Source organism: Cuculus canorus, chromosome 3, assembly GCF_017976375.1.
Source record: "Cuculus canorus isolate bCucCan1 chromosome 3, bCucCan1.pri, whole genome shotgun sequence".
In the NCBI taxonomy this organism is placed as follows: domain Eukaryota; kingdom Metazoa; phylum Chordata; class Aves; order Cuculiformes; family Cuculidae; genus Cuculus; species Cuculus canorus.
In genome coordinates this window covers 51,689,571-51,715,041 of record NC_071403.1, presented here as the reverse complement: position 1 = coordinate 51,715,041, position 25,471 = coordinate 51,689,571, and the positions used below count along the sequence as shown (strand labels likewise).

Here is a 25,471-nt window from a genome sequence, read left to right as displayed (position 1 = left end):
GGGGTCATACGGTTTGCCTTTTTTGGCTCTATTTGAGGTTTTATCTGTCCGCTTATAACTGTGAAAGGTTCCAGACCCATTGTGGAAAGTGCACAGACACTCTTCAGGTATTGTAAACCTCTTTGCTATAATTGATACGCACTTGTGTGCTCGGAGCACCGATGGCAAGGGTTGGGTTTCCGTGCCTCAACCAGGTTCGAGGAAATCAGCTTGCAATAAAATTTGGCCTTATGCAGGCACAGATGCTGTAGACTTCCCTCTGTCTGTCCTGTTTACCTCCCATATTTTATCCGTGACATACAGGGCTGCTTTCTGTTCCAGGTGGTGATTTTATACACAGCACAATTTCCTAACGCGGCTGATTCTTCTGGAGCTTTCCTAGGAAAGGCTTTTATCGTTCTCTCGTGCTCTTGGCAGGGTGTTAATGAGATGATCAGCAGAATGTGCTCAGGAACTCAAATCATATTTCTTTAAATTATGAATTGAAGGAAAATAATTATTACTAAAGTATGTATGGAGGAGCTCCAGATGCCTGTTGAAAATTGCCTGAAAGCTTCAGGAAGGAGAAATGGAAAAAACTCTCTTTGTGTTTTACCACCAAACTTAAAAGCTGGAGAGACTTAATCCTGTGCATTTTTAACTAAACTGTTATAGCAACAACAGGTTATTTTCACAACTGTTGACAAAGTTTCTCCAAGCTCTCACTTTGATCTTTTAATGTTTCTTTGTAGTCCAGTCATTTTCATCATGTGCTTCTGAGGAAATGACCTGGTAAGATACTCTTGAAAACATTCCCCGAGAAGCTGAAGTCCTTTTTCAACCATGTTTAGGTATATTTTTGCATCTTGTCTGTCTTTATTACAAACAGATTAAGTATCTCAGTCACTATGTTCTGCTAAATCCTTTCTTTTTTTCCCCCTCCCCAGCTATAATGGAGAAGTGGTGTCTGAGGTTAATCAGTAACTTTTATTTTAGGTGCCTTGCGGACTAGGAGGATGCTCTCAAAGGCCTTTGGTTAGGGAAATGGGTGATTCAGACATCTGCCTGGGCTAATATTCTGATCAGAGCTTGATTCTACAGGTTGTAAAGGCAGCCTCATGAAAGTCATCTCTTGTGCATGGAATTCTCCTTCAGGGATGCTTTCCCATAGTCCCTGTTTTCCATTGTGCTTCCCATTTTCAAATCCTTTCCAGTCTTGCATCCATTCAAGTTTCCTGCTCCCTCTGTATCTATGCTGTTCCTTTTTTTTTTTTTTTTAAATGTATATGTCTTTTCTGGGTCTCTTTTGTTCATTAGGAGCATAGAGAAGAAATATGTTAAAATTTCTAACTCTTGTTCAAAAGGATTAAACAATCTTGTTGGGCTGAACATCTTGCTTGTAAGCTGTGACTCTTAGTCCTTCACAGCGCTGAACCCTTCTGCCTTCTCCAGCCTGCTCCAAATACACTTTTCATTGATTTATCAGAGGTTTATAACTGCCATGGAGCCTTGCAAATGCAAAAATTAAAATTCTAGCTGGTATCTTTTAAAAACTTATTTCAGGACTGGCTTTTTTTTTTTTTTTGTGTTGATTCAGTCCTTCTAGACGTACATTCCTTTGTGTTTTAGAGCTCTGGTGCACAGTGCAGCATTCAGCAAGTGTTTCTGTTGTATTTGTAGCCTTACATTCTCACTTTCTGCCTTGTTTGAAGTGACTATTAATTGAAAAATATATAGCAAAGGTGCTTCTACACATTTATTTTGTCTAAATATTCCCTGTTTACAGCGTGTTTCCCTTTTTCTTACTCCGGTCAAGCCTATTGTTCCATGGGCTCTCTTCTTTTATATTAGTTATTACGTGTTTATTGCCTCTGTCTGGTCTTTATGTCCATTAGCTCTCTGAATCTTCCCTAGCTTTTCTCTTTGCTTTTAGTTTTGCCATTAAAAACCCCAAAATCTCAGTTCCTGATGCTCATGAAAGCAGCAAGGGTACACCTCAGCGATGCATGACTGTAAATTCTATTGGAGCGTAGGAGAAAGGCGTTCTCTTTGTTTGGGGTAGTGTGTTTGTGTTGCTATTGGTTTGTGCTGCTGACTTGCTCTGTGGAGTTTGGGATTGAAACTCTTATGCTTTATCTAGGATTTGAAAAGCAAATAGAGCATCACAGTGACCTATTTCAGCCGTTTTGTTTTGCAACTGTCTTTTTGGAACCGCCCCTGCTATAATCCTGCAGTGCTATGGGAAGGCTATAGCAGGGATGTTCAGGCTGGGATCCCCGGCAAAAGTGGGCAGCAAGCAACCCACGGTGCAGAAAAAATTATTACTTCTGATTATGGATAAAACTCAGGTAAGTATGACTTGTTACTTTGAAATAATTGGTACCCTTAAATGCACTTAAGTTGGTCTGAAGGGCAAAACAATTGAAAAATATAAAAAGCTATCTATCCGAAATGCTTAGCTAGATCGACATTAAAATACACTGACCAAACAAATTGTAGTGACCTCTGCTAATACACAGAGGATTAATATCCATACGTATATGCTATCAGAGCAATCAATATTCTCTGCTTATCTGTCTAAAGCATCCTGTTACTAAAAATAGATGGACTGTGCATGTTCCCAGATATGTGGATAGACATGTCAGTGTTTAGAACAGGAAAATCAGATCTGACAGACCTCAAATAGTAATAATTTTCACATAGAATATCTGACTTGGATCTCTTGGATCATCGAGTCCAACCATTTCTATCTGCCACTAAACCATGTCCCTGAGCACCTCGTCTACCTGTCTTGTAAATACCTCCAGGGATGGGGACTCAACCACCGCCCTGCGCAGCCTCTGCCAGTGCCCAATGACCCTGTCTGTGAAAAATTTTTTCCTGATGTCCAGCCTGAACCATTCCACCTTCTCCTATCACCTGTCACTTAGGCAGTGTTTCTCCTGCAGCAGCCAAGTCCCTCGTTCCTGAAGTTTGCATGAGAAGCCATGAAAGCAGTTAGCGACGCAACCATGAAGATGCAGTAGAAGCAGTGGCTGCTCTGAACACTCCTTTGAGATCAGAGAGGGAGCCCCAACCTTAGGAGCAGCCGGGGAGGGGCTACAGAAGTGGTGTCATCAGGAGGCAATGGCTGGGAGCAGCCTGGGGAGAAGGAGCAGTGACCACAATGTATTGACAGGAGTGTCTTGCCACAGCTTTTTCTGTTAGTGCTTGGATGTGCTCTGGTTCACTAGTTGGGTATCACTTCTTTAAAGTCAAATACCATGAAAGCTATTAAATGAAAACGTTATTGAGACCAGTGTGTATTAATTGCAGGAGCTGCCAAGCCAGGCTGTTGTGCTAACTTTGTCTTGCTCTTCATCTAGCTGATGATGCACAGGCTTTCTGGTAAAGTACAAACATCCTTTTATTTCAGCCCAGCTGTGGAGTTTGTGATTACCTGTGAAGCATCCGGCCTCAGGCTAGTGGTCTGCACAGCAGCAACTGCCACCATCTCCCCTCCTAGAAAGAAGAGTCCCTGGGAAGACTGTGGCAACTGTGACACAGTGACAGCTGGACTCCTGTGGCACACTTGCCGTCCGCTGCTCTTGCTCCAGCTCTGCTTGGAGGTGTTTATTCCTGGCTGTCATATGTGAAATCCTCTCACAGCAGCAGAGCAACCGAGCCTGCTGGTGGGTAAAGTGTCTGGAAAGCTGAGCAGCTTCTCGCACCGTGGCTGTACTGGTTGGCTTGTGCTCCACATGGGATATCACTGTTGTCCTGCCTGGAAGAGCAAAACTAAACCTTTTGTTCTCCTGCTGGCTTTGTGTCGGAAGAACAGGTTTTGGTAATAGAAATCACTACAGTGATTTCTTGCTGCTATGGTTAACAATGTGAAGGAGAACTAGATATTTAGTTAATACCACAAACAAATTTCAATGTTAGGAAATAATACCCCAACCAGATGGGCAGCACATCTTTTCTAGAAGGCTGTATTTAAAATGTTGCCCTTTGGGTCTTTCACTATTTTCCATGCCTGCTGTAGGCTGGGATTAAAGAAGGTGAAGGCTGTGCTCCCAAGTTAGAAATGGGCAGCATCAGCAGAAGGCCTCCTGGACCTGGTGTGACGCTGTAGTATAAACAACCAATGCCTAATGGAGCAGGAGGGCTCTGAGCAAGGAGCACTGGCACAGCCAGGTCTGTGACTGCTGTCCTGCTCAGCTCAAGTATTGCTTCAGAGACAGGTGATGGGGGTGGACATCCTGTTCTTTGTCTTCCTACAACGACTCCCCCCAGTTATACATGTTCCAATCTTCTTTTAATGCTGCTTTACAGAGAGAAGCAGTGTACGTCTGTCTGCTCTCACTCTATGATTTCATAGCACAAAGTTCAGCCGGCAGCTGAAAACAAAGGCAATGCCAGAAATGTAAGAATAAAATAGGTTTATTAGAGTTACTTTACATAAAGTAATCAAGACCGAGCAACTTGAAGAACTATTTGTATACCAGCGCAATATTCTTGCTGACTCGAAGTTACGTAAAGTACAAAAGACGACATACAAAAAGATGCATGCCTCGCTTGCCTCTGTTTTTATTGGGACCCATGGTGAATGTGACATCCTCGGACAGTTGAACAAGATAGACAGCACGGTGTTTGTATATATATGTATATATAACATGTACTGTACACATTTTACTGTTAACACATCTGAAGTTCACTCACACATATCAATTACTTGCTCTATTTCTATGAGAATTTTGCTGGGGTGAGGGCAGGTGGCCAGAGATTTCTAGCTTTGCAGGGAGCTATGGGATAACCAGCAGGAATCCTACACTCTGGTGTCTCGAGTAAAACCTGCTCTGCGCTGCTCTCTCATGCCGTGGAAGCTGTCGAGCTACGGGTGGAAAAGGCTGAACAAGCCCTGAGCTCTGGGGAGAGACATAGCTCTGGGATCGTGCATCACTGCTGTCGAGCACTGCTAAGTCCAAACTCAACCACTGAGGACCTGTATTTTTTCATTTTAGCATTTAATAAGCGTGACTGCTAGCTGCACAGAGGTTTAAACTATGAATAAAAAAATGATGCTTTGTTCCTTGAATCCCAGATTTCATTACAAAAGCTGGTGCTTGAATAGCGATTGCTTTTAATTAACAAAGCAAGACAAATTCTTTAATGAAAATACTCCCGGCACAACAGGTGGAAAGTACGCAAATCAGTCTCTGCTGGGCAGTGAAGTAACGCGTTGGTCTGGAGCGTCCTGGTCCTCTGAGCGGAGCATAGCGGTGGCAACACTGAGAAGAGCAGGGTGGCACAGGCTTCCCTCTATGCCTTGGCCAGTGTGGCAGGAGCTGCTGGGCCTTGGCTGCTCTGGTGCACTGGCCCCAGGGCACACTTTGCCATGGCCAGGACTCTGACTGCTACAGAGAGGGCAAGGGCACCCTGCATCCAGTCTGGGGGGTCCTCACCTTGCAGTGTCTTCTACATAAGAGCCAACTGGAGCTACACTGGAGCCTGAACGTTTCTTTATTTTCTGAGCATGGGCATCTACCCACTCTTTTATTTTATCACCACATGGGCAGAACACATTCCTCATCCTGGAGGCTTTTTCTACACTTGAAACTTAACTAAAGGTTTTGGTCCTTTTATAGAGGCAGAGGTTCGTGGACACAGGAGAAAGGGGAGAAAACAACTGACCTAAATCTGATTTTTAAAGATACATCCCATTGATGAGGTAATCGGACTCTTCAGATGTAATGGGTCGAGCTTTTTTAAGCTTCTGTCTCACTAAACGCAGTCTGCAAGCAACCATAAGCAGCAGTAAAGCAGTGATGGCCAAGCCTAAGGCTAAGGGTAACACAGCACCTGCAATGAGGTTAAGAGAAATTACACTTTATATAGTAGAGTGGGAAATTGGTAGAGAAAACCTGAAACTTTTCATTGAAAATACAGCTAGCCTATCTCTGAGGGGCTAATATTTATTTTCCAATTCTTTACTAGAGTATCTGGATCTATAGCACCTTACTGAAAAGCTAACATAATTTTAGAGGTATTCACATGGTCAGTCTTACCTGTTTCTGGGACTAGACGACCACCTCCGACCTGATCTCTCTTTGGCATAATTATGCCATTCCCACTTTTATCATCTGTTCTCTTCCCTGAGGAACTGTTATCTGCACAAAGTCAAGCAAGATAAATGAATATTGTGGTTCACTGACTCAGGAATTCTTATCCACAGGACACTAGAATTCAATAACGTGCAAGTGCTTACATTTAGAAAAAGAAAAGCAGTTCAAGAATTTCTGACTGTGATTGTACCACTTGAATTTTTGAAATAACGTGAAACTAAAACTAAAATGTAAATTCAGTTTTGCACTGCAAACAACAGTGCATCTCAAACAAACCCAAGCAGGTCATTTTCCACTGAAAAAAATGTAGATATAAATCCTCTTTTACAAAGTTCCATAATGAGGCATAGACCAATATGAGCTAAAACATTACTAAAGCAGTTATATAGAGGTGAAAAGGAGGCCATTTCAAGTTATGTTGATCTCCACCCTTGGAACCTGTAAAGTGAGTAATGCATAGATTGACTACACAAATTACCCTAATTTTGCCTGTTACTTGACATGTACAGATGCAGAATTTCTGTACTTGGAAGACATAAGAATATGCAGGGAAAACATCACTAAGAGGATAACTTTGAGTCATTTCAGCTTGGTGTAATACAGAAGATATAGCAGAGCATTGTAGCTACACAGGAAGAGATGACACACAGTTTGCTGTCAAGAACTGCTCATCTTGGGAGTGCTGGTGGCTCCAGTTTTGCTTCAAAGGAGCAAAGAGTAACTCAGCAGAGACTCCCTCCTCCTACCCTCTCATTGAAGTCCTATACCAACAGCTATGGGGACCCTTCATGCAAGAGTGACAGCTTAGTCCACCAACACGCCCTCACAAAAATCAGAAATGTGCCTATGTTTTTAAATGTAATAACTTTATTTGTTCTTTACTGATAAATATTGAAGGGCACTTTGACTGTGCTGTGAAATATTTATTGGCAGCTCTCAGAACTGTGACAATGCCAGCGGAAACATACTCAGCTACAAGATCTGTAAACTATGAATGTGAAATGTTGTAATTGGAATTACATATAGTGGTGGGCGTTAAGGAAGTGTTTAAGTCAATTAACTTGGAACATGTACCATGTGTAACTCCCACCCACCACCAACAGCTCTAACGCACTGCAGAACACATCCCTGTCGGTTGCAGCAGCAAATACACACACACATCAATTAAAGCTTAAATTGTTTAATTGATATTGGCATGAGGTTAGTGCTAATGTCCCCACTCTAAGGTGTCACACAGTCCTCCTAAGCCCTGGCTTTATTGCCACCTAACTTAGAATCATAGAACAGTTAGGGTTGGAAGGGACCTTAAAGATCATCCAGTTCCAACTCCCCTGCCACGGGCAGGGACATCCCACTAGACCAGGCCACCTAAGGCCCCATCCAACCTGGCCTTGAACACCTCCAGGGATGGGGCATCCACAACTTCCCTTGGTAACTTGTTCCAGTGTCTCACTGCTCTCATGGTGAAGAAATTAATCCTAATGTCTATTCTAAATCTGCCCCTCTCCAGTTTATACCCATTCCCGCTCGTCCTATCACCACAAGACTTTACGAATAGCCCCTCTCCAGCTTTCCTGTAGGACCCCTTCAGGTACTGGAAGGTCGCTACAAGATCTCCTCGGAGCTTTCTCTTCTCCAGGCTGAACAGGCCCAACTCTCTCAGGCTGTCCTCATACGGGAGGTGCTCCAGGCCTCTGATCATCTTTGTAGCCCTCCTCTGGACCCGTTCCAACAGCTCCATATCCTTCTTACGTTGAGAATTCCAGAACTGGATACAGTATTCCAGATGAGGTCTCAAAATGCCTCCTAAAAACTTCACCTGCTAGAAGATGCCTCAGGAACAAACCACTGCCCTCCTCCTCATTTGGGCTCTTCAGGCTGTTCTGGCATGTAAAAGGAACTTAAGGAAAGCCTAAGTGTAAACTGTACTGGCTTTCAGGTACCTGTATGGTATCAGAGCTGTGCAAAATAAGCTGAATGTAATTGAACTGAGCAGCTGTTCTCTGCTTCTGTCTTCCCTAAATGAAATTAAATGTATATTTGTCTTCATTTCGGAAATACTCAGGAGACACTGGCTCTTTTTAGAACTGCTCCAACCTGTATGACAAGGCTAAACCTGAATGTCTGTTTCATAAATTTGTTTCCCTGCCATTTGAGTAAAAGGAATATTTAAGTCAACTGTTTATAAAGACATTTGACAAATATACGTGGAAAGAAGTTTAGCAGCAAAATTTTAGAAGAGTAGATGAGTAACAGAATCCTTTCAATAAAGCTTGTAGGGGTTTACTGAGTCTTGTGGCTGTTCTTGCAGGACTGGAGGGGCTATGTGGGTCAATACTGCTCAACACCTTATCTGTTACCAACTAGAAAAGGAAAGATCTCCCCAGACAGGTTTAGGAACCTGGCATAAAGTATGCTATGTGGGTTTCATTTTGTTTTCACTTTCTCTTAATTTTCTAGTCCATGCCTAGGAAATTGCAATTTATAGCCCTTTCCAGTTACCCCTAAATTTAAGACCTAGGTTATGGCTACTGCTGTGATGCCTCTGCAGCAAAAACATGACTCAGGCTTGGGCACTCAGTCAAATGTTGTAATCCCAGCCCTGAACAGTACTGCACAACAGCTGGCGCGGGCAGCCTGGGGAGAGGCAGGGACCCCATGCCAGGGGAATGCAAAGCTGTTATGGTGATTTATACACTTGAGTTGGCTGTGCAAATCTTTAGGCTGCTTCTGAATTAAACCCCTCTGCATGACTGTGGTTGCTGGACTTGCTAGTGCTGCTTAGAAACCAGTCCACTGCTCATTCCAACGGCCTTTGCTGCAACTAAATTTTTGCCATATTCATGTACAAGAGCAGCAGTACCAGAACATGCAGCTGGACTTGAGAGCTTCTCTGGAAAGAGATGCCAGAGCACTTCAGAGGCAGTCATGCCAGAAATGCTGGGCTGGCCTTCAGAGGAACTGAAGTCTAGAGATATGTCTGCAAAGGGAACAGACCCCTTTATTGACATTAAATGCTTCTTCCTGCATCCACTCCCAACTATGGAAGAAACTACTTTCGCCTTGAGTAAAAGTAAACCATGAATCTGTTGCGGAAGACTTCATGCTCCAGGTGCCTAAGGTTATTTCTAAGCAGACTTGGCACTTTCCTCGAGTGACCCTGCTGCAGAGGAACTCCACCCGAAAGGCAGGAGTGCAGGACAAGATTCACCCATTGTCAACAATGAATGACTTCTGTATGGTTTTTTTTCCTTCTCTTTGCTGTGAATAGATGCCCTGCTAGGTCAGGTACAAGTGTCAAACAGTGTTTTTAAACCCTGGATGTGCATACTTTCACATTTTCATACTTAAGCATAAGTCCTTAAAGAGCTTGTATCAAGTCAGGGCCAAACATGAGGGGCTACTGGAGTAAAGAGAGCAGGTTAAAGGAAAGTGGGAACCCAGGAAGTATTAGAAGAAAAGAGATTCTGGGATAAATTTCCCCAGCAATATCCTTATAGGCAGAAAGCTCATGCACCTGCTGTGAGGAAGCATCCCACAGCTCCTAACATAACAGCTTAGCCCAGCTCCTTTTAACGTGGAGAAAATATAATTATGGTGGTCCTTTACAGGGAGGTCCTTTGTCAAGCTGCTTCTGGGGAGGCAAGGAGCAGAAGAGACCTGTCTTTATTGGTATTGTAACCACCACTGTAATAAAAGCAAATCTAAAAAAAAGGAAGAAAATTAAGTAACTCCCCTGCAACTTCTCGCCAAAAACTCCCGTTCTTGAAAAATCAGCCGAAAACTCCCGTATGAAACACTGTATCTAGCAGCCACCCAGAATGTGCCACACGCTGTCTCTGGCAGGTAAATTACCCTTAATATTAACACCTTGTCTTGCTCTGCCATGAAGTCACTGGATCTAGGAGTGACTTCCTAGGTCCATGTTTTCCTTCCTGGCTTGTATATCCACGATGATCTGAAAATATCAACTAAGAAATAAGACAAATGTAGCCCTGAATGGAGCACTATCAAGTGAAAAGCTGGAACCTGTGCTGCTGCTGTAAAGCCATAACCCTTAATATGCATTTTAAAGATATGGCTTTTCACCACGTTGATATTAACATCAAGTTTATTTTTGAAACTGATTTATAATAGTTTTTCAGGAGCCTGAATGCTTGCAAAGTCAACTCTAAGCCAACAAACAACATGATTGTCTTGGTCCAATAAAGACCTTTACAGTGTGACTCAGAGGCACAGGTTCTGCCTTGGCACCAGCAGTGCGTCCGTCACTGTCTCAACGAGAAAGCCCATCCCAGAACAGGATTCTGCTAGTGGAATTACTGAACTTTTGAGGTGGTTGGTATGATTTCTGTTCAGTGCTGTTCAGTGCTCTCCTCAAAAATGCATCTAGCAATTATTGTCCTCCTGAACACACTTCCAGATGGGCTTCATGGAGCTGTTCCAGTATTTCATGTGTCTCTATTTTTTAGCACCTAATTATTAGATTTGGTCTGTAACCTCCTTGAGATGGCAATGATGGAAAAAAATCTAATTAATAGATCTGAACGGAATTTTAGGAATGGCTTAGATGCCTGTCTCCTCAACTCCATAAAGGTGGTGCTCACCAGCAGGGAAGGACTTGAACCTTTCTGGACCTCTGGGAATCATTAACGTAGAATGTGTGACCGCTACGGAGTTTAAGTGTCTGCATGAGAAGACAGCAACTCAAAGGAGATTTTGGCAGTTCCCCTATGGAGCCAGAGCATCATTTCCCACCACATATACCCTCTTCGGAACTGATCCGTATCCAACTTAAAATCTTGCTGAGCTGATCACTGGGGTTTTTTTTGGTTAAAAGTACTGGGCTCCTGGGTCAGTGAGGCCTGGGTCCTTCTATTCTACAAGGAAACCCTTAAGGATCATTTAACTGAAATGAAATTCTGACTAAGCCTCAAAAAAAAGACTGATATTTAAAGCCACAAGAATTAAACCATAGTCAGCTGGAAATATCTGCCTGTTTAAAATCAAAATCACAACAACTTCTGGTAGTACATCGATTGCTGAAGGCCCATGACATTTTTTTAGCTTTATAATAACTCTATTTTTTATTGTCTACTGCTGTGCAAAAGGCTATCTTGAGAGCAAAAACGGTGCAAGCATTACTGTGCAATGGGTAAACACGAAAAATGACTACGCAAAACTGCCACACTTTTTACATGCCCTTCCAATTATAACATTACATTTTGGTGACCTCAATTTTGGTTTTACTTCTGGATTCCAGTGTTTTTTTTAAGACTCATTTAGCAGCTGACTCTCCATTGGAGCCTGCAATACCCTTTGGCAATTTGATGTCTAGTTTGGGTGGTCCTGTTATCAGATCTATGTGAGCAAGAAAGGTTTGGGGCAGACTCCAGAATTTTAAGTCATTCCAGTAAGGAGCACTGAGGTCATTTACACTGCCAGAAACAGTGGAAACATTTGAGAGGGGACTTTGCCATCAATTTCTACATGTTCACCCAGGCAGTGAAATTCTTGAAGACTGTTGTTTTCACTCCCTTTTCTCCACAGGTGAAATTCAAGCATCTGAAGAAGCATCAAAGTGCCAGCCAGGAAAGTGCCCTTTACATGAGTCAGCAACAGAGGGCACTGAGCACTGCTCTGTTGTAACAAGAAAATGAAACTGTCTATAAATAGGTGTGTCTTGAGGAGACAGAGTCCAAGAAGAAATAAAAGTGGGAGGTCTTGCAGTCATTTTAGGCTCAGTGCATATAGTTTTGCTTTCATTCAATTATCAAGTCATATCATTTTAACTCACCAGCAGAAGCCTTAAAAGACACACCAATTTAATAGCAGCTTCTGGAGATTTACCAAGGCAAAGCTCGGTGACTCTGCCTGTAACATCACTGCACAGACTCACAACAGGCTCACAGCCATTATGGGACCTGGGGTTGCTTGTTACCAAGAACGAGCCCCCTCAACGTTGATGAAAGAGTTCTGCCCTGGAGACACACTTCAGAAAAAAGTGCCCATAATAATCAAGATACTTATTCATGAAAAAAAAGACAAAGCCATCATCAGCACCAGGAGAGAAACAATTACTCTCACCCAAGTTGAACAGTGCTTTGTTATGTTCTCCTGAAGGTAGTCCCATACAGATTTAAAGAGCCTTATACATCAACTTACAGAGCTGAACCTGTGGCAGAAATTGTACTTAACCCACTGCATGTTTTGCTCCTTAGACTGTATCTTTTTCTGAGCATTCCTACATTTTAACTTCCTTTTTGCCCCTGGCAAGAACCAGACTTGACAACTATAAAGCAATACCTACTTGTAGCTTAATTATTACAAGTTTCTTTTGTATTATTTTTTACATTTGCAAACTTTAACTCTTAGCCAGGCACCAAAACACAATTTAAATAAATGTAAACCGCAAGACACTTACTTTCTTTAAAGAGAATGGTTTCACAAGACCAATCTGTTTCAGTTCTTACCTGGCACAAGTCCACTGATTTGTTTCTTTGGTCCCTGAGAAAGTGATTGGTTAGACATATCGGCATCCACTGAGAGAAGTTGTTGATTTCTGGCAGCGGCTTTCAAGGTGTTTTCTGCAGAGAAGTTTCCATCTGTGTTTTCAGTCAGTCCAACAGTTCTTTGCTGGGTAGTGCCAAGATCTGCATGAGTCACTGTCTTCCGGCCGGGGCCGACTGTAGTAACAAAACCAAAAAGCATCTTTTTAAAAAGAATTGAAGGGAATGGGAGTGTTCTGACATAAAATCCTCCAATACAGGCTTTGAGGCAGGCTAAACAACTTCCTCAGGTTCAGACATATGATGAAATATCAGTTCCTGATACATAACAAGTTACCAATTGCGTGCTGTCATCTCTTAAGCAAGAGTTTACTCATGAACTCTATAGTGAAATCCAGCAAATGAATTATCAATGAAGGAGCAGCTAGCCATCACGCCAATTCACCCTCTGATGATTTTTGCTCACTTAGCTGAGCATGGGCACATATTTAGGATGACTAATGAAAGCAAACAGATCAATGGTGAATCAACTGGTTCGCCTACGTGCCCACATTTCCAGCGTTTCAGATTCTTTTAAGGTGTGTAACTGCACTTTGAAGTGTACCTCTGAGACACCCTTTCAGATCAAGACCAGAGTCCTTGTTTCCAGAATCATCAGGCAAGTGAAGAACTGATCTTTTAAATGTTGAGAACTCTTACCACAAAATCTGTCATTTGTGGACCTTTGACAGTTTTGATGTGTTTTGAAGAAAACAGTTAATTTCTGAGCATCTGCTGTACGTGGACATTAAATCTTCCCACCTGCTATTTCCAATGAGAGGCTCTATGTTGGGAGCAAGCTGTTAGCTCATAGGGAGAGAAACCACAGAAAGGATATAATTTCCCTTTGGTTATCCAGGCTGTGGTTACTTTCACAATCTACACTGTGGCCCAGTGCACTTACAGTTCTGGCAGAAGGTTTCATCTGATCCATCAGGGCACTGTCTCACGCCATCACAAGCAAATGTGATGTCAATGCAGCAGCCATCATCGCAGATAAATTGGTAGCGAGAGCAAACCCCAACACAGGCTGTTGAGAAACAATTCCCAAATCACCACAAGAGAAATCCAAGCAGCAAATACAGAGTCAATAACTAAAGTCTGCAGCACCCAGGAAAAAGCAAAACCACTCTATGTCAAGAAGGACCACAAACAAGGCAGAAAGTTGAAGAAAAGCCAATCTCAGCTATATGTTGCTATGTTGACAGAGCATCATAAGTGAATTCTTAAATTGCTTTGGTTTAGTAGCAGTTTAGGACCTATTAATAGCTTGAGGTAGATCACAAGATTAAAATAAGTGATTTTCATAGCACTTAATCATTAGCCGATTTTAACAAAGTGATTCAACAGAATGTTATAATCAAAACAATGCCTTGATTACAGATTTGAGAGTGGCAAGGTTCACACTGGACTTACTACAAGGTTAAATCAAACCACGCAGACACACACACACAGAGTTACATGGATACTCAAATACACCAAGGTACACCTATGGCCAGAACTTCCCTCCTCTCCAGATTAGTGAAATACTCACTTTTAATGCATAGGCATTTGTCAGTGGGAGGTCTTTAAACCTGAAAGAGTCTACAGTTGCTGTTGGCTATGTTAGCAGACAGTCTGACTATACAACAAATTGTTCTAATGTGCCTGATACATATGGCAGTATTTCATTTTTCCAACCCTGCATGCTTATTAGCAATGAAAGGATGAATATGTAAATACTTGAAATTATTATTGCTCTAACAAACAAGTGATGCTTGCTTGCTTCCTCACTTTGAAACGGCAAATCAAGGCTGGAAGAGATGTCATCACGTAACGAATAAGGGCAAAATTAAACACTGGAAATGTAGGCTTCAGTCTTTTTCTCACCTACTGCAGAATGCACCATGGGCAGAACGGTCACAGAGACGTTGTCAGAGCTCTGCTGACCTGCAGTGTCTGTCACAGTTAACTGGAAAATATACCTGTTTTCCTGAAGGTGAGACAGTTTTAACGTTCCTGGCTGTGGTACCTGATTAAAGAAGCACAGCAAAAAAAACTTATATTGGTATAAAGGATTTGTCCATAAACTTCTAGGAATAGGGAGCTCTTTTCTGTGCAATGCTTTTCACACAGATTAAATACTTCTCGTAAGTCTAGCCAGCCCACTCAAGCATGTGTATCGACAGGTAATGTTTTGATCTTTTTCTTTGCATCCCTTTGTAAAAATAAACATACTTTGCATTTATGTACTGTTTTTCATGGTACGCTTGGTTACCTGGAACTGTGGATCTTACCACTGGAACATAAATGGAAACATACATTTAACTCAATTTTTCAGTAATTAGAAATGTAATTTTAGAGGTGAAGCAGTAAAGTATTAGAGAATTTCCTCCACGTTGAGTTAGTCTGTAGCTTAGACTTCTGTGCTTTCCTTTTTATTTCCACACTGCCCTGAAGAACGACTGTACCTGCTTTCTTAGAAACTTTGGCTTAAACTATACAGTAGATTTCCAGATAATCAATACTTTTTAAGAAAAAAAAGCATAATTGCCCCTAAGTGTCATGAAGCTGCACAGCTTACAGCATGCAGGTAGCAATCTGAGGAGCAAATTACCTAAGAAGAAATAATCAGTCACAATAGAAAAAAATTTTTCTACTGTCTTCCTTCTACAATACAATAAGATCTCTTTAGAGCAGTCCCCTCCTCTGCCTTCTTTGGTACATAAGCGCAATGCAACAGCTGTCTTTTATCTTATTTAAACACAGTCCCATTCTCCCTGGTAGCTATGGATTTATAGGTCATTTTCTAAGAATAAATGACATGAAACCAGAAACTTCAGGATAGCAACTAAATACTAAAGGCAGCAACTGAAGATTGTATGGAAAAAAATCATTAATTCAACTCTAAAAGTTCAATTATCATGGATAATCATCAGGGTACATATTTGCAGGAGAAATCTCTACTCATTTGAACACAATGGAAAAATATTTATCTAAGCATGAATGTGTGTCAAATTTGTTTTCTGTTCTCAAATACAAAAAAATCACCAAGATTAATGTGAATCTCACAAGTTTAAATGGATATAAGACTAGTCTTTATTTTATGGAGTGACTTGGAGTAAAAGTAAAAACATGAACTTTATATTTTTTAATTCACTCTTGATTTTTGCCTCACTCTAGATATATTACTTACATCACAGATTATTTTAAAGAGCATTATTTTCTTTAAATAGCATTTACTGCTGCACACGATCTGATTAACAGCTCTTGAAAATGAAATGTTCATTTTTTCCAGATGATATCTAGCAACTATTTAAGTCTTTTCTATGTATTATGCTGTTCACACTCCTTATCAAAGCCTTCTGACCTTTTAGTTTTCAAGCCAAAAAAATAACAAATGAAGATAAGCAAACACAGAGTGTTCTTTGACATGATAGTTCAAAACTGCAATACAGCCTCAAGTCATTCAGAAAGAGCTGACTGTAGTCAGCCTTCCAAAGATGCGGATGTGGATCTTGCAGTAAGAAGACAGCGCACAGCACTGTCTTTAATACTCTGAGCAGCCCTGCTGTGTTTTCTGTGAGGAGTATGTTTATAAAAAGTTATCTGTGCATAAACTTCAATAACTATTCTCCAGAGAAACCCAATTGTCTTCTCTGGGTTCATTCAGCAGCATGTTTCCCAATTGTGACACAGTGATCTTCAATTACCTATACTGCCCTCCAGGAGCCTAAAGAATTGCTTTCATTTCCATGGATGATAATTTTAGGTGTCAATGTATTTTGCTAGCTCTTTGTGTCAGGCCAAACTCCAGTTTGTTCCATCATTACACAGCTTGAGTAACTTCGCTGATACTGGTATTTTTTCCTTGATGTTACTGTACTGAACAGACATCAGCAACTGTACAGTCACTGCTCATGTTGGCACTGGCACACATAGCCAGCTAGTTTATACAGTCTGTTCTGTTTAAACTCTTCCTATCCGTTGGCAGCATCTCAGCAACAGTAAGGTCTGTGGTTCACATCCTTTCCCCTTTACATGTCCCTCCTGCTCTAAGTGGAATTCTCAGTGTGCCCTGAATACTGGTGGACTGTGAAAAGACTGCAATTAGACTCTATGGATCTGAGACATTTTTCCTTTCTTTTTCTGCTGCTCCTAAAGCATCCACAAAGAACGGCAGGATGGAGAATCCCTCTCTTGATTGTTAATTTTACGTTGAAAGCAAATTGCACAGATGCACAGAAATTGTACAATTAAAGAGTATCTCAAGGTATCTTATAAGGTCTATGTCACATATTTCTTTGCAGCTTCTCCACAAACATTGACAGAGGACTGTTGGTGAAAGTATCTTATTATTTATAGTAACTGATTGACTAAGGTGTCTCTATCCTAGATCACAGAAACAAAAAACTAACTGCAGTGGGCACAAACAATGGTGAAAGAGAGCAGAGCTGAAATACAGTGGAGTACTGGTTTCTACTTGTCTCCTGCTGACTGTTTCATGCCATCCTGGACAGAGATGAACTGTATAAACCACTAGAAATGATCATGGGAACAAATACCCCAGGGACATGGTATAGTCCCCATGACTAGAGGTTTTCAAGATGTGATTGAACAGGTAAGATAATCTCGTCTAGGCTCCTGCTCCATGAAAGGTTGAACTAAATGGTCTTTTGAGGTCCCTTCCAACCTAGGTTGCTCAATATTTCTATGAAATAAATGCTCAGGTTGTACAGTCATCCTAATTTTGGTGCCTGGTAGCCATATCCATTTGAATATGTTTAATGGTTTTAGCTCTACATTTAAAATGGTACGAACAGAACAATCTGCAAGAAACTGGCCATGTCTGAGATTGCACGTGTACCTTCATTTCAACTGATGAGTCACCTTGCAGCAATGTCCACTCATACTGCACAATTCCATGGTCATCTGAACTTTCTCGGCCATCCAAAAGCACCCAGTCAACAGGTGATTGCAGCACAATATCTTGTCCTGCCTTGCACTGTGGAGGCTCATCATATTCTTCTTCTTCTACAATTAAAAAGAGAAGCTTAGTTATTTATCAAGGGAAGCTGAGTGATTATTTACATAAACCACATTTTTTCTTGGTTATGGTGTTGATTCACCACTGTGCAACTTGGCAGGACATGTTTGTTAGTGCACATTTTGTTAAGCAAACTAGTATCTACTTAAATTTTAGTTAACTGTTCCATATTCAGTGATGTCTTCAGGAAATAACTGCTACATTAGGAGCACATCACATAGAAAACCTCTCTACGTACATGGATGTTTCACTAATACAACAGGATCATTAGCACTAGTGTGTTCTTTTAATTTGAATTAAGGAAAACTTATTTAAATAAGGATTACATACATATTCAGATGGCAGTTATTGCACACCTTTTCAGCACTCTGCAAAACTTAATACACTTTTAGTCTCTTTTTATGATACATCGTTACAGGACTGAAAGACTTATTTAACATAAGCTGGCATTCTGGGGAAGCTGTGCACAATAATTAAAAATGATCAGAAATGACTGCTGATTTCAAGTGCTTAATTTGAGATATTCAAAGCTTGATTTTCAGACTATTCAGGATTTGTAGCATTTTTCTATGTTCAATGTACAATCTTCATTGATTACATCTGTGAGCACTAAGTACTTTTGCCAATCAGACCATAAGTTTTTCAGGTTAGACTTACAAAACCCATGTTACATTAAGTGACATGGTCTGTGAGAATTGATTTAAGCCATTTGCCTTGCAACCTTCAGCCAGTGCAGGGAACAGAGAGGGATAAAGTCTTGTTCTACAAGTTAGCATTTGACTGCTTTAGCCACAAGATCATATCTTTCTGCAGTTCCCTGCCCAAGCTCCATTTCTTCTCTGTGAATGAGAACTCCGGCACCCTGAAATGCCAGGGTGCTTTCTGGTCTTCAACCTTTGATCTCTGGTAAAGGATACTGATGATGAGCTCAGAAAAGCACCTCCTGATCACAAAGCTGTAACTTCACTCCATGTGGGCAGAGCTCCACAAGGAAAGAAGAGGTACTTCCCTATCAGTGTAGAGATTCTCCCTGACCTTTGCTCCTCTCTAGTTACAAGCACTTGCTTGAAGACATGGAGCTCATTGGAGCAGCGGGACAACTTTTTATCACTGACTAAACAGCAAACTTTTTTTCCCTTGTTTTTCTCAGATGTAAGTAAAACATAGAATATGTCACGGCAAATGCCTTGATTTAGGAAAACATACACACCACTGAAAACAGGCTTTAATAATAGGAAGTATGAAACAGTTCTTGCTCATCCAGCTGGCATAAGCAGCTTTACCCAACTTGTATATGCCCAGTTCTCAAAACAAACTATGTCTAAAAAGCACTATTTAGGTGCAACCCCCCACCTCATTGTTAAAAAACATGATCATTATGGTGCCAGGGCAACTTTTCTTTGGCATAAATGAATCATGTAGAGTCTTCACATGATTATTTACTTTACCAATCACATTCAAAAAGAGACCAACCTGGGTTTGAAACAGTACAACTCATTTTTCCACATCCACCTCAGAAAGAGGTTTCACGTCCCTTGTCTGGTTTAAACAAATCAATCAACGTCCTGCAGGGGCAGAGACAAGCCCCACTTCCCCTGGGCCCTAAACAATAAAGATATTCTCTTCTCACACCAACTTTATACTCCAGCTGCCTGAATTGCAATGGCAGGACAACTTCACATTGGGGGAGGTCACAGAAATTCATGATAGCTCTTTGTTAAAGATGAGTGAGGAACCACACAGACGCCTTTTCTCGTGAGCAACCAGAACATCTTCAGAAAGGTAAATCAATGGCAAATCAGCTCATATTTTCCTCTACTAGAGAATAATCTGGCCCAAGAGAGACGTTTGACATGGGAGGAGACAGCCTATTCAGCTAAAGACTTTTTCCACAGCAAAGTTTTAAGCAAAAGAATGCATTATCCTTAGTGAGTGAAACACCTCCAGATTCAGGGAATACACGCTGCTAAGAAGTCAGCATAAAAAAGCAAGGAGGCATACTCAGGAGCCACTTAAAACTGCTGCTAGTGCGAGTAAAGGACTATAAGCCACAGGTCAGCAGAAAAATCAAGCTCAGAAAGCATCTTTGTATTTCTGTTTCTTATTTTTATTTAGGTTGAATGTAAATAAGCAATACGAAACTGATATCCCAGATCAACACTCTGAGATGCAGGAGCAGTCTGCTTCCTAGAAAAAAGGTTGCAACGTTATGAGCAACACTTTTTTTTGTAGCAGGGGAACATGACAGGCTTAATTTATTCTGCTCCCTCCGTCCTTTGTATTATGCAGACTTGGTCTGACAATAATGAAGCTGTCAGCTAGCTGTCTGAATGAAGGCTTTGTTATAAAAGGTTATTTCACTGCCTATTCCTGGATGTCTTTGGTATTAGTTTACCTTACTGTTCAATTGTCCCACTGTTCACAACTAGTAAGTAGCACAGAAGGGAAGTTACACACTTCTGGCGAGACACTCAAAGCCTCTCTTTCTACATAAAAAATTCTAAAATTTCCCTAACAAAGGGAAAACCAATTACTTCTTCTTTTAGGACAGGCATATGGCGTTTCACAGTTAACACAGCACAAACCGCCTGGAATTGCAAAGTAAATCCACAGCTGAACTAGCACAAACCTGAGTGTAAAGTAAAGGACTCGTATTTACACTGAAATGTTTGGTCTCAAAAATTCACCCCTCTGCTGACTATTCTGGAAGTACGAAGAGATACCATTCCTCTGAAGAATACATATCTGATATGAATTGCTCCCAGGATGAAATAAGCAGTTGATTTTGGCTTATTGAAGATTCTTAACAGAAATTAAACCATGACACCCTAGAAATTACTGCATACGAATGCTCAGAAATATTTTGGAATTACAAGGGCAGTACATTTATGGACAGATGTTGGTTTGAGATTATCAAAAAGAAAACAGCGGGAGACTCAGCCCCATAATATTCTGGAAAAAAAGAATGGGTAAAACGTGATCCCTTTGTAAAAGAAAATCTTGAAAAGAAAAACTCTTTCCCTAATTTCCTAAATTCAGTCATGGGGTGACACAAGGGAAAAGAGATGTGCCTTCATCCTCCTGTGATGATGTGCTGTTGCCCAGGTTCATTTCTCAAAGCAGTTTAAGAACGCAGTGGTAACATAACATCAGACAGCAAAATAATTCAATCTTAATTTTATCTCTCCTGATTTATGTCACGGCTGACAGATGTTTGAATACAAGTTCATTCTCCTTCGTGACTTTGCTTCAGCTCCAGAGTAATTGCATTAAGAAGTCGTAATCCTCTGTTTCCGATACCACCATCACCCACACGGCAGACTTTTAAATAAGCCCAAAAGGACACAGAGCAATTTGCAGACTAGGAACTGAAATGGCCTCGCAAGCCCAGTGTTGATAGTCATGAAAGCTGCCTGAGGAGCCAGGCATTCAAGAACTCAGGGAATACAAGAAATTCAAGATATCTAATAGGCAAAGACTAATTTGAACAATAGTGTTATTTATAATGTACCATAACTGCACTCTACATGAGGTCCAGGTTTTAATGGAATTAAGGCAGTTCAGAATGATGAAAGACATTTGAAGATATTTTCAAAGGTTTTCAAAGAAGCCTAATTCTCTGTGATGTTTGTGCAAAATCTAGCCTTAAGCCTTCTATCTTTCAAGTCCATACAAGGTTATGAAACATAATTACCCCCAATTGCTGTCTAAATAGCACTGTGGATTCTAACACATTGAAAATGTCAGAACTATACTTCGAGTTTTTCTGACATCTTAAGATCATCTTTACAGCCTTAAGTTCTTCCCTATAGCTCTATAGTTTACCTGCCCATGCACTTCACAAAAAATATTTAGGCATCATAACTCCTCTAAAAATCAAGCCCCTGCTGTCTTTTATCCCCAGGGGATTCCCATTGGCATTCTCATAAACCAGACAGGACTGGACGGAGGATGAAGCCTGAGATCTCCCCCGCCAAGGGAGCAGTGCTAGTGGATGCCGTGTGGACACACTGCTTTCCTTCACACCACCACTAGGTCTTCTTAATGTCACACACAGTGACCAATGTAATCAAGCTGAGATATATTACTGAAGAAGATGGAGAATTGAGGACATTTAGGAAGGCATTATCAACAGAAGGTAATGAAATTAAGACAAAATGAATTAAGACGCAATTGTTTTAACAACAGGAGCTGAGGGAGTCTGAGGAACTGCTTTGGATCAGATGCTAGGAAACAGACTCCAAATTTACAGATCCAGACCTGTTTTTACCCACCACTGCTTGCTCTGGGTTATGTTGTTCTTAAATATACTCCAGGGCTGAACAAACTGCAGCTTTTGATGTGGCCCAGACTCTGGAGGTGGTCACATGGAACCTTCATGCTGCTTCTGGTCTACCTGTGAGGAACCCTTCTTCAGTCTAGCTTAAAAGTACTTAAGACGTAAAAATTCTAAACTAAGCAAATAAGAATCCCGCTTAGGTGATATCACCTGGACAGCACCCCCAGGAAGAATCACAAAAAGTCCTGAGTGGGAAGGGACCCACAAGGATCATTGAGTCCAACTCCTGTCCCTGCATAGGACAACCCCAACATTCACACCTGAATGTACCTGAAGGCATTGTCCAAATGCTTCTTGATTATTGTCAGGTTTGGTGCTCTGATTGCTTCCCTGGGGAGCCTGTTCCAGTGCTCCACCACCCCCTGTGCGAAGAACTTTTTCCTAATATCATAGAATCGTAGAATCATAGAACAGTTTGGGTTGGAAGGGACCTTAAAGATCATCTAGTTGGAGTATCCACAGCTTCCGTGGGCAATATGTTCCAGTGCCTCACCACTCTCATGGTGAAGAAATTTCTCCTTACATCTAGTCTAAATCTGCCCCTCTCCAGTTTATACCCATTGCCCCTAGTCCTATCACTTTGTAAACAGTCCCTCCTCAGCTTTCCTGTAGCCTCTCCAGGTACTGGAAGGTCACTATAAGGTCTCCTCAGAGTCTTCTCTTCTCCAGGCGGAACAACTCTAACTCTCTCAGCCTGTCCTCCTATGGGAGGTGCTCCAGCCCTCTGATCACACTTGTAACCCTCCTCTGCACACATTCCAACAGCTCCATATCCTTCTTATGCTGAGGATTCCAGAACTGGACACAGTACTCCAGATGAGGTCTCACAAGAGAGGAACAGAGGGGAAGAATCATCTCCCTCGATCTGCTAGCCACTTCTTTTGATGCAGCCCAGGATACATCCCCTGGAATATCTTCCTGCCATTCCCTCGGGTCCTATCATTGGTCACCAGAGAGAAGAGATTAGCGCCTGCTCCTCCTCCTTCTCTTGGGAAGAAGCTATAGACTGCAATGAGGTCTCCCCTGAGTCTCCTCTTCTCTAGGTTGAATGCACGAATTGACTCATCCAGATACCCCTCTCAAACCTTCCCCAGCTTTGTGGTCTCCTCTGGATGCTCTCCGGTGCCTTTTGATCCCTTTCTAAACCCTACCCCAGCTTCATGGCATCCCCTGGCCACTCTCCACTGGCTTTTGATCCCCTTCTAGACCCTTCCCCAGCTTCGTGGTCTCCCCTGGCCGCTCTCCTTTGGCTCTCAATCCTTTTCTAAACCCTTCCCCAGCTTCGTGGCTCTCAATCCCTTTCTAGACTCTTCTCCAGGTTCGTGGCCCCCCGTGGCCACTCTCGATTTCTTTCTAAACCCTTCCCCAGCTTTGTGGCCTCCCCTGGCTGCTCACCTTTGGCTCTCGATTTCTTTCTAAACCCATCCCCAGCTTTGTTGCCTCCTCTGGCCGCTCTCTGGTGGCTCTTGATCCCTTTCTAAACCCTTGCCCAGCTTTGTGGCCTCTTCTGGCCGCTGTCCTTCGGCTCCTGATCCCTTTCTAAACCCTTCCCCAGCTTCGTGCCCCCCCGCCCACTCTCAATCCCTTTCTAAACCCTTTCCCAGCTCTGTGGCCTCCTCTGGCGGCTCTCCTTTGGCTCTCGATACCTTTTAGATCCTTCCCCAGCTCTGTGGCCACCCCTGGAGGCTCTCCAGTGCCTTTTGATCCCTTTCTAAACCCTTCCCCAGCTTCGTGGCCTCCTCTGTCCGTTGGCTCCTGATCCATTTATAAACCCTTCCCCAGCTTCGCAGCTCTCGATCCCTTCCTAAGCCCTTCCCCAGCTCCGTGCCGCCCCCTCAAGCCGCTCTCCGCTGTCTCTCGATCCCCTTTAGACCTCCCCCCCACCGCTCCCCCTCCCTCTCTACGCGGCCCCCCCTGCACTCCCCGCCCCCCCACCCCATGCCAGAGGGAGCCTCCCGCCCCCCCCACCCGGCAGCCCCTCACCGTGCGGCGGGGCGGCGCCGTCGGGGCGGCGGGCGAAGGTGCGGTAGCCGCGGTGCGGGGCGAAGCGGCAGACGGGGCGGCCGCGGTGGGTGCAGTTGAAGAGATAGCAGCCCCTCTCGGCCGCCCCGCGCCCCGTGGGCCCCTGCACCACGGCCAGCGTGCAGCGGGGCTCGGCGCAGCAGGCGTCCAGGCACTGCCGCCACCCCGCCGCGGGCGCCCGCAGGAAGGTGGCGCCGGCCGCGATGGAGTCCTTGGTGCGGATGATGGAGTCGGGCCTGGCCGAGAAGCTGCCGCTGCCGCTGCACCGCTCCCCGCCGCCTCCCGCCGCGGGGAAGCCCGGCTCCTCCCGCTGCAGCTGCCGCCGGAACTCCTCCAGTAGTGACTCCACGCCCGACACCGGCGAGCGCGGCTCGGGCGGCGGCGCCTCGCACCTCCCGCCCGGCAGCGCCGAGCGCCCGCCCAGCGCCGCCAGCAGCACCAGCACCAGCGCCGCCATGGCCCCAGGCGGCCGGCCCCGCCCGCCTGCGCGGGGCGGTGCCGCGGCTTCAGCACCACCGCCCTGGACAGCTCCGCCGGGCGGGGACGCCCCGCCCCCCGCCCTGCCTATGGCCCCGCCCCTCCCCGCCCCCCCCCCCCCGATTCATAGAATCGCTGGGTTGCAAAAGACCTCTTGGATCATCGAGTCCAACCATTCCTATCTGCCACTAAACCATGTCCCTGAACACCTCGTCTACCCATCTATTAAATACCTCCAGGGACGGGGACTCAACCACCTCCCTGCACAGCCTCTGCCAGTGCCCGATGAACCTTTCTGTGAAAAATTTTTCCTGATATTCAGTCTGAACCTCCCCTGGCACAGCTTGAGGCCATTCCCCCTTGTCCTATCACCTGTAACTTGCAAGAACAGGCCAGCACCCACCTCTCTACAACCTCCCCTCAGCTAGTTGTAGAGAGCAATAAGGTCTGCCCTCAGCCTCCTCTTCTCCAGGCTAAACAACCCCAGTTCCCTCAGCCGCTCCTCATAAGACTTGTTCTCCAGCCCCTTCACCAGCTTTATTGCTCTCCTCTGGACACGCTCCAGAGCCTCAACATCCTTCTTGGAGCGAGAGGCACGGAACTGAACACAGTATTCAAGGTGCGGTCTCACCTGTGCTGAGTACAATGGGAGAATAACCTCCCTGGACCTGCTGGTCACGCTGTTTCTGATACAAGCCAAGATGCCATTGGCCTTCTTGGCCACCTGGGCACACTGCTGGCTCATGTTCAGTCAGCTGTCAATCAAGACCCCCAGTTCCTTCTCCTCCAGGCAGCTTTCCAGCCACTCTTCCCCTAGTCTGTAGCTCTGCACAGGGTTGTTGTGCCCCAAGTGAAGGACCCGGCATTTGGCCTTGTTAAACCTCATGCCATTGGTCTCAGCCCATCAGTCCAGCCTGTTCCGATCCCTTTGGAGAGCCTCCCTACCCTCAAGTAGATTGACACTTCCTCCCAGCTT

At 43.5% G+C, this 25,471-nt stretch overlaps 1 protein-coding gene across 1 annotated transcript; it reads right to left on the bottom strand.

Annotated features, from left to right (window-relative positions):
• Window positions 1-4,385: 4,385 nt before the first annotated feature.
• Window positions 4,386-24,503, bottom strand: LRP11 (LDL receptor related protein 11). Its single transcript, XM_054063937.1, has 7 exons — window positions 23,980-24,503; window positions 17,478-17,644; window positions 14,501-14,642; window positions 13,536-13,661; window positions 12,557-12,769; window positions 6,027-6,128; window positions 4,386-5,820 (listed from the first exon to the last, which is right to left on the bottom strand). The coding sequence occupies exons 1-7, from the start codon at window positions 24,473-24,475 to the stop codon at window positions 5,666-5,668; spliced, it is 1,401 nt and encodes a 466-aa protein (XP_053919912.1). The 5' UTR covers window positions 24,476-24,503; the 3' UTR covers window positions 4,386-5,665.
• Window positions 24,504-25,471: the final 968 nt, after the last annotated feature.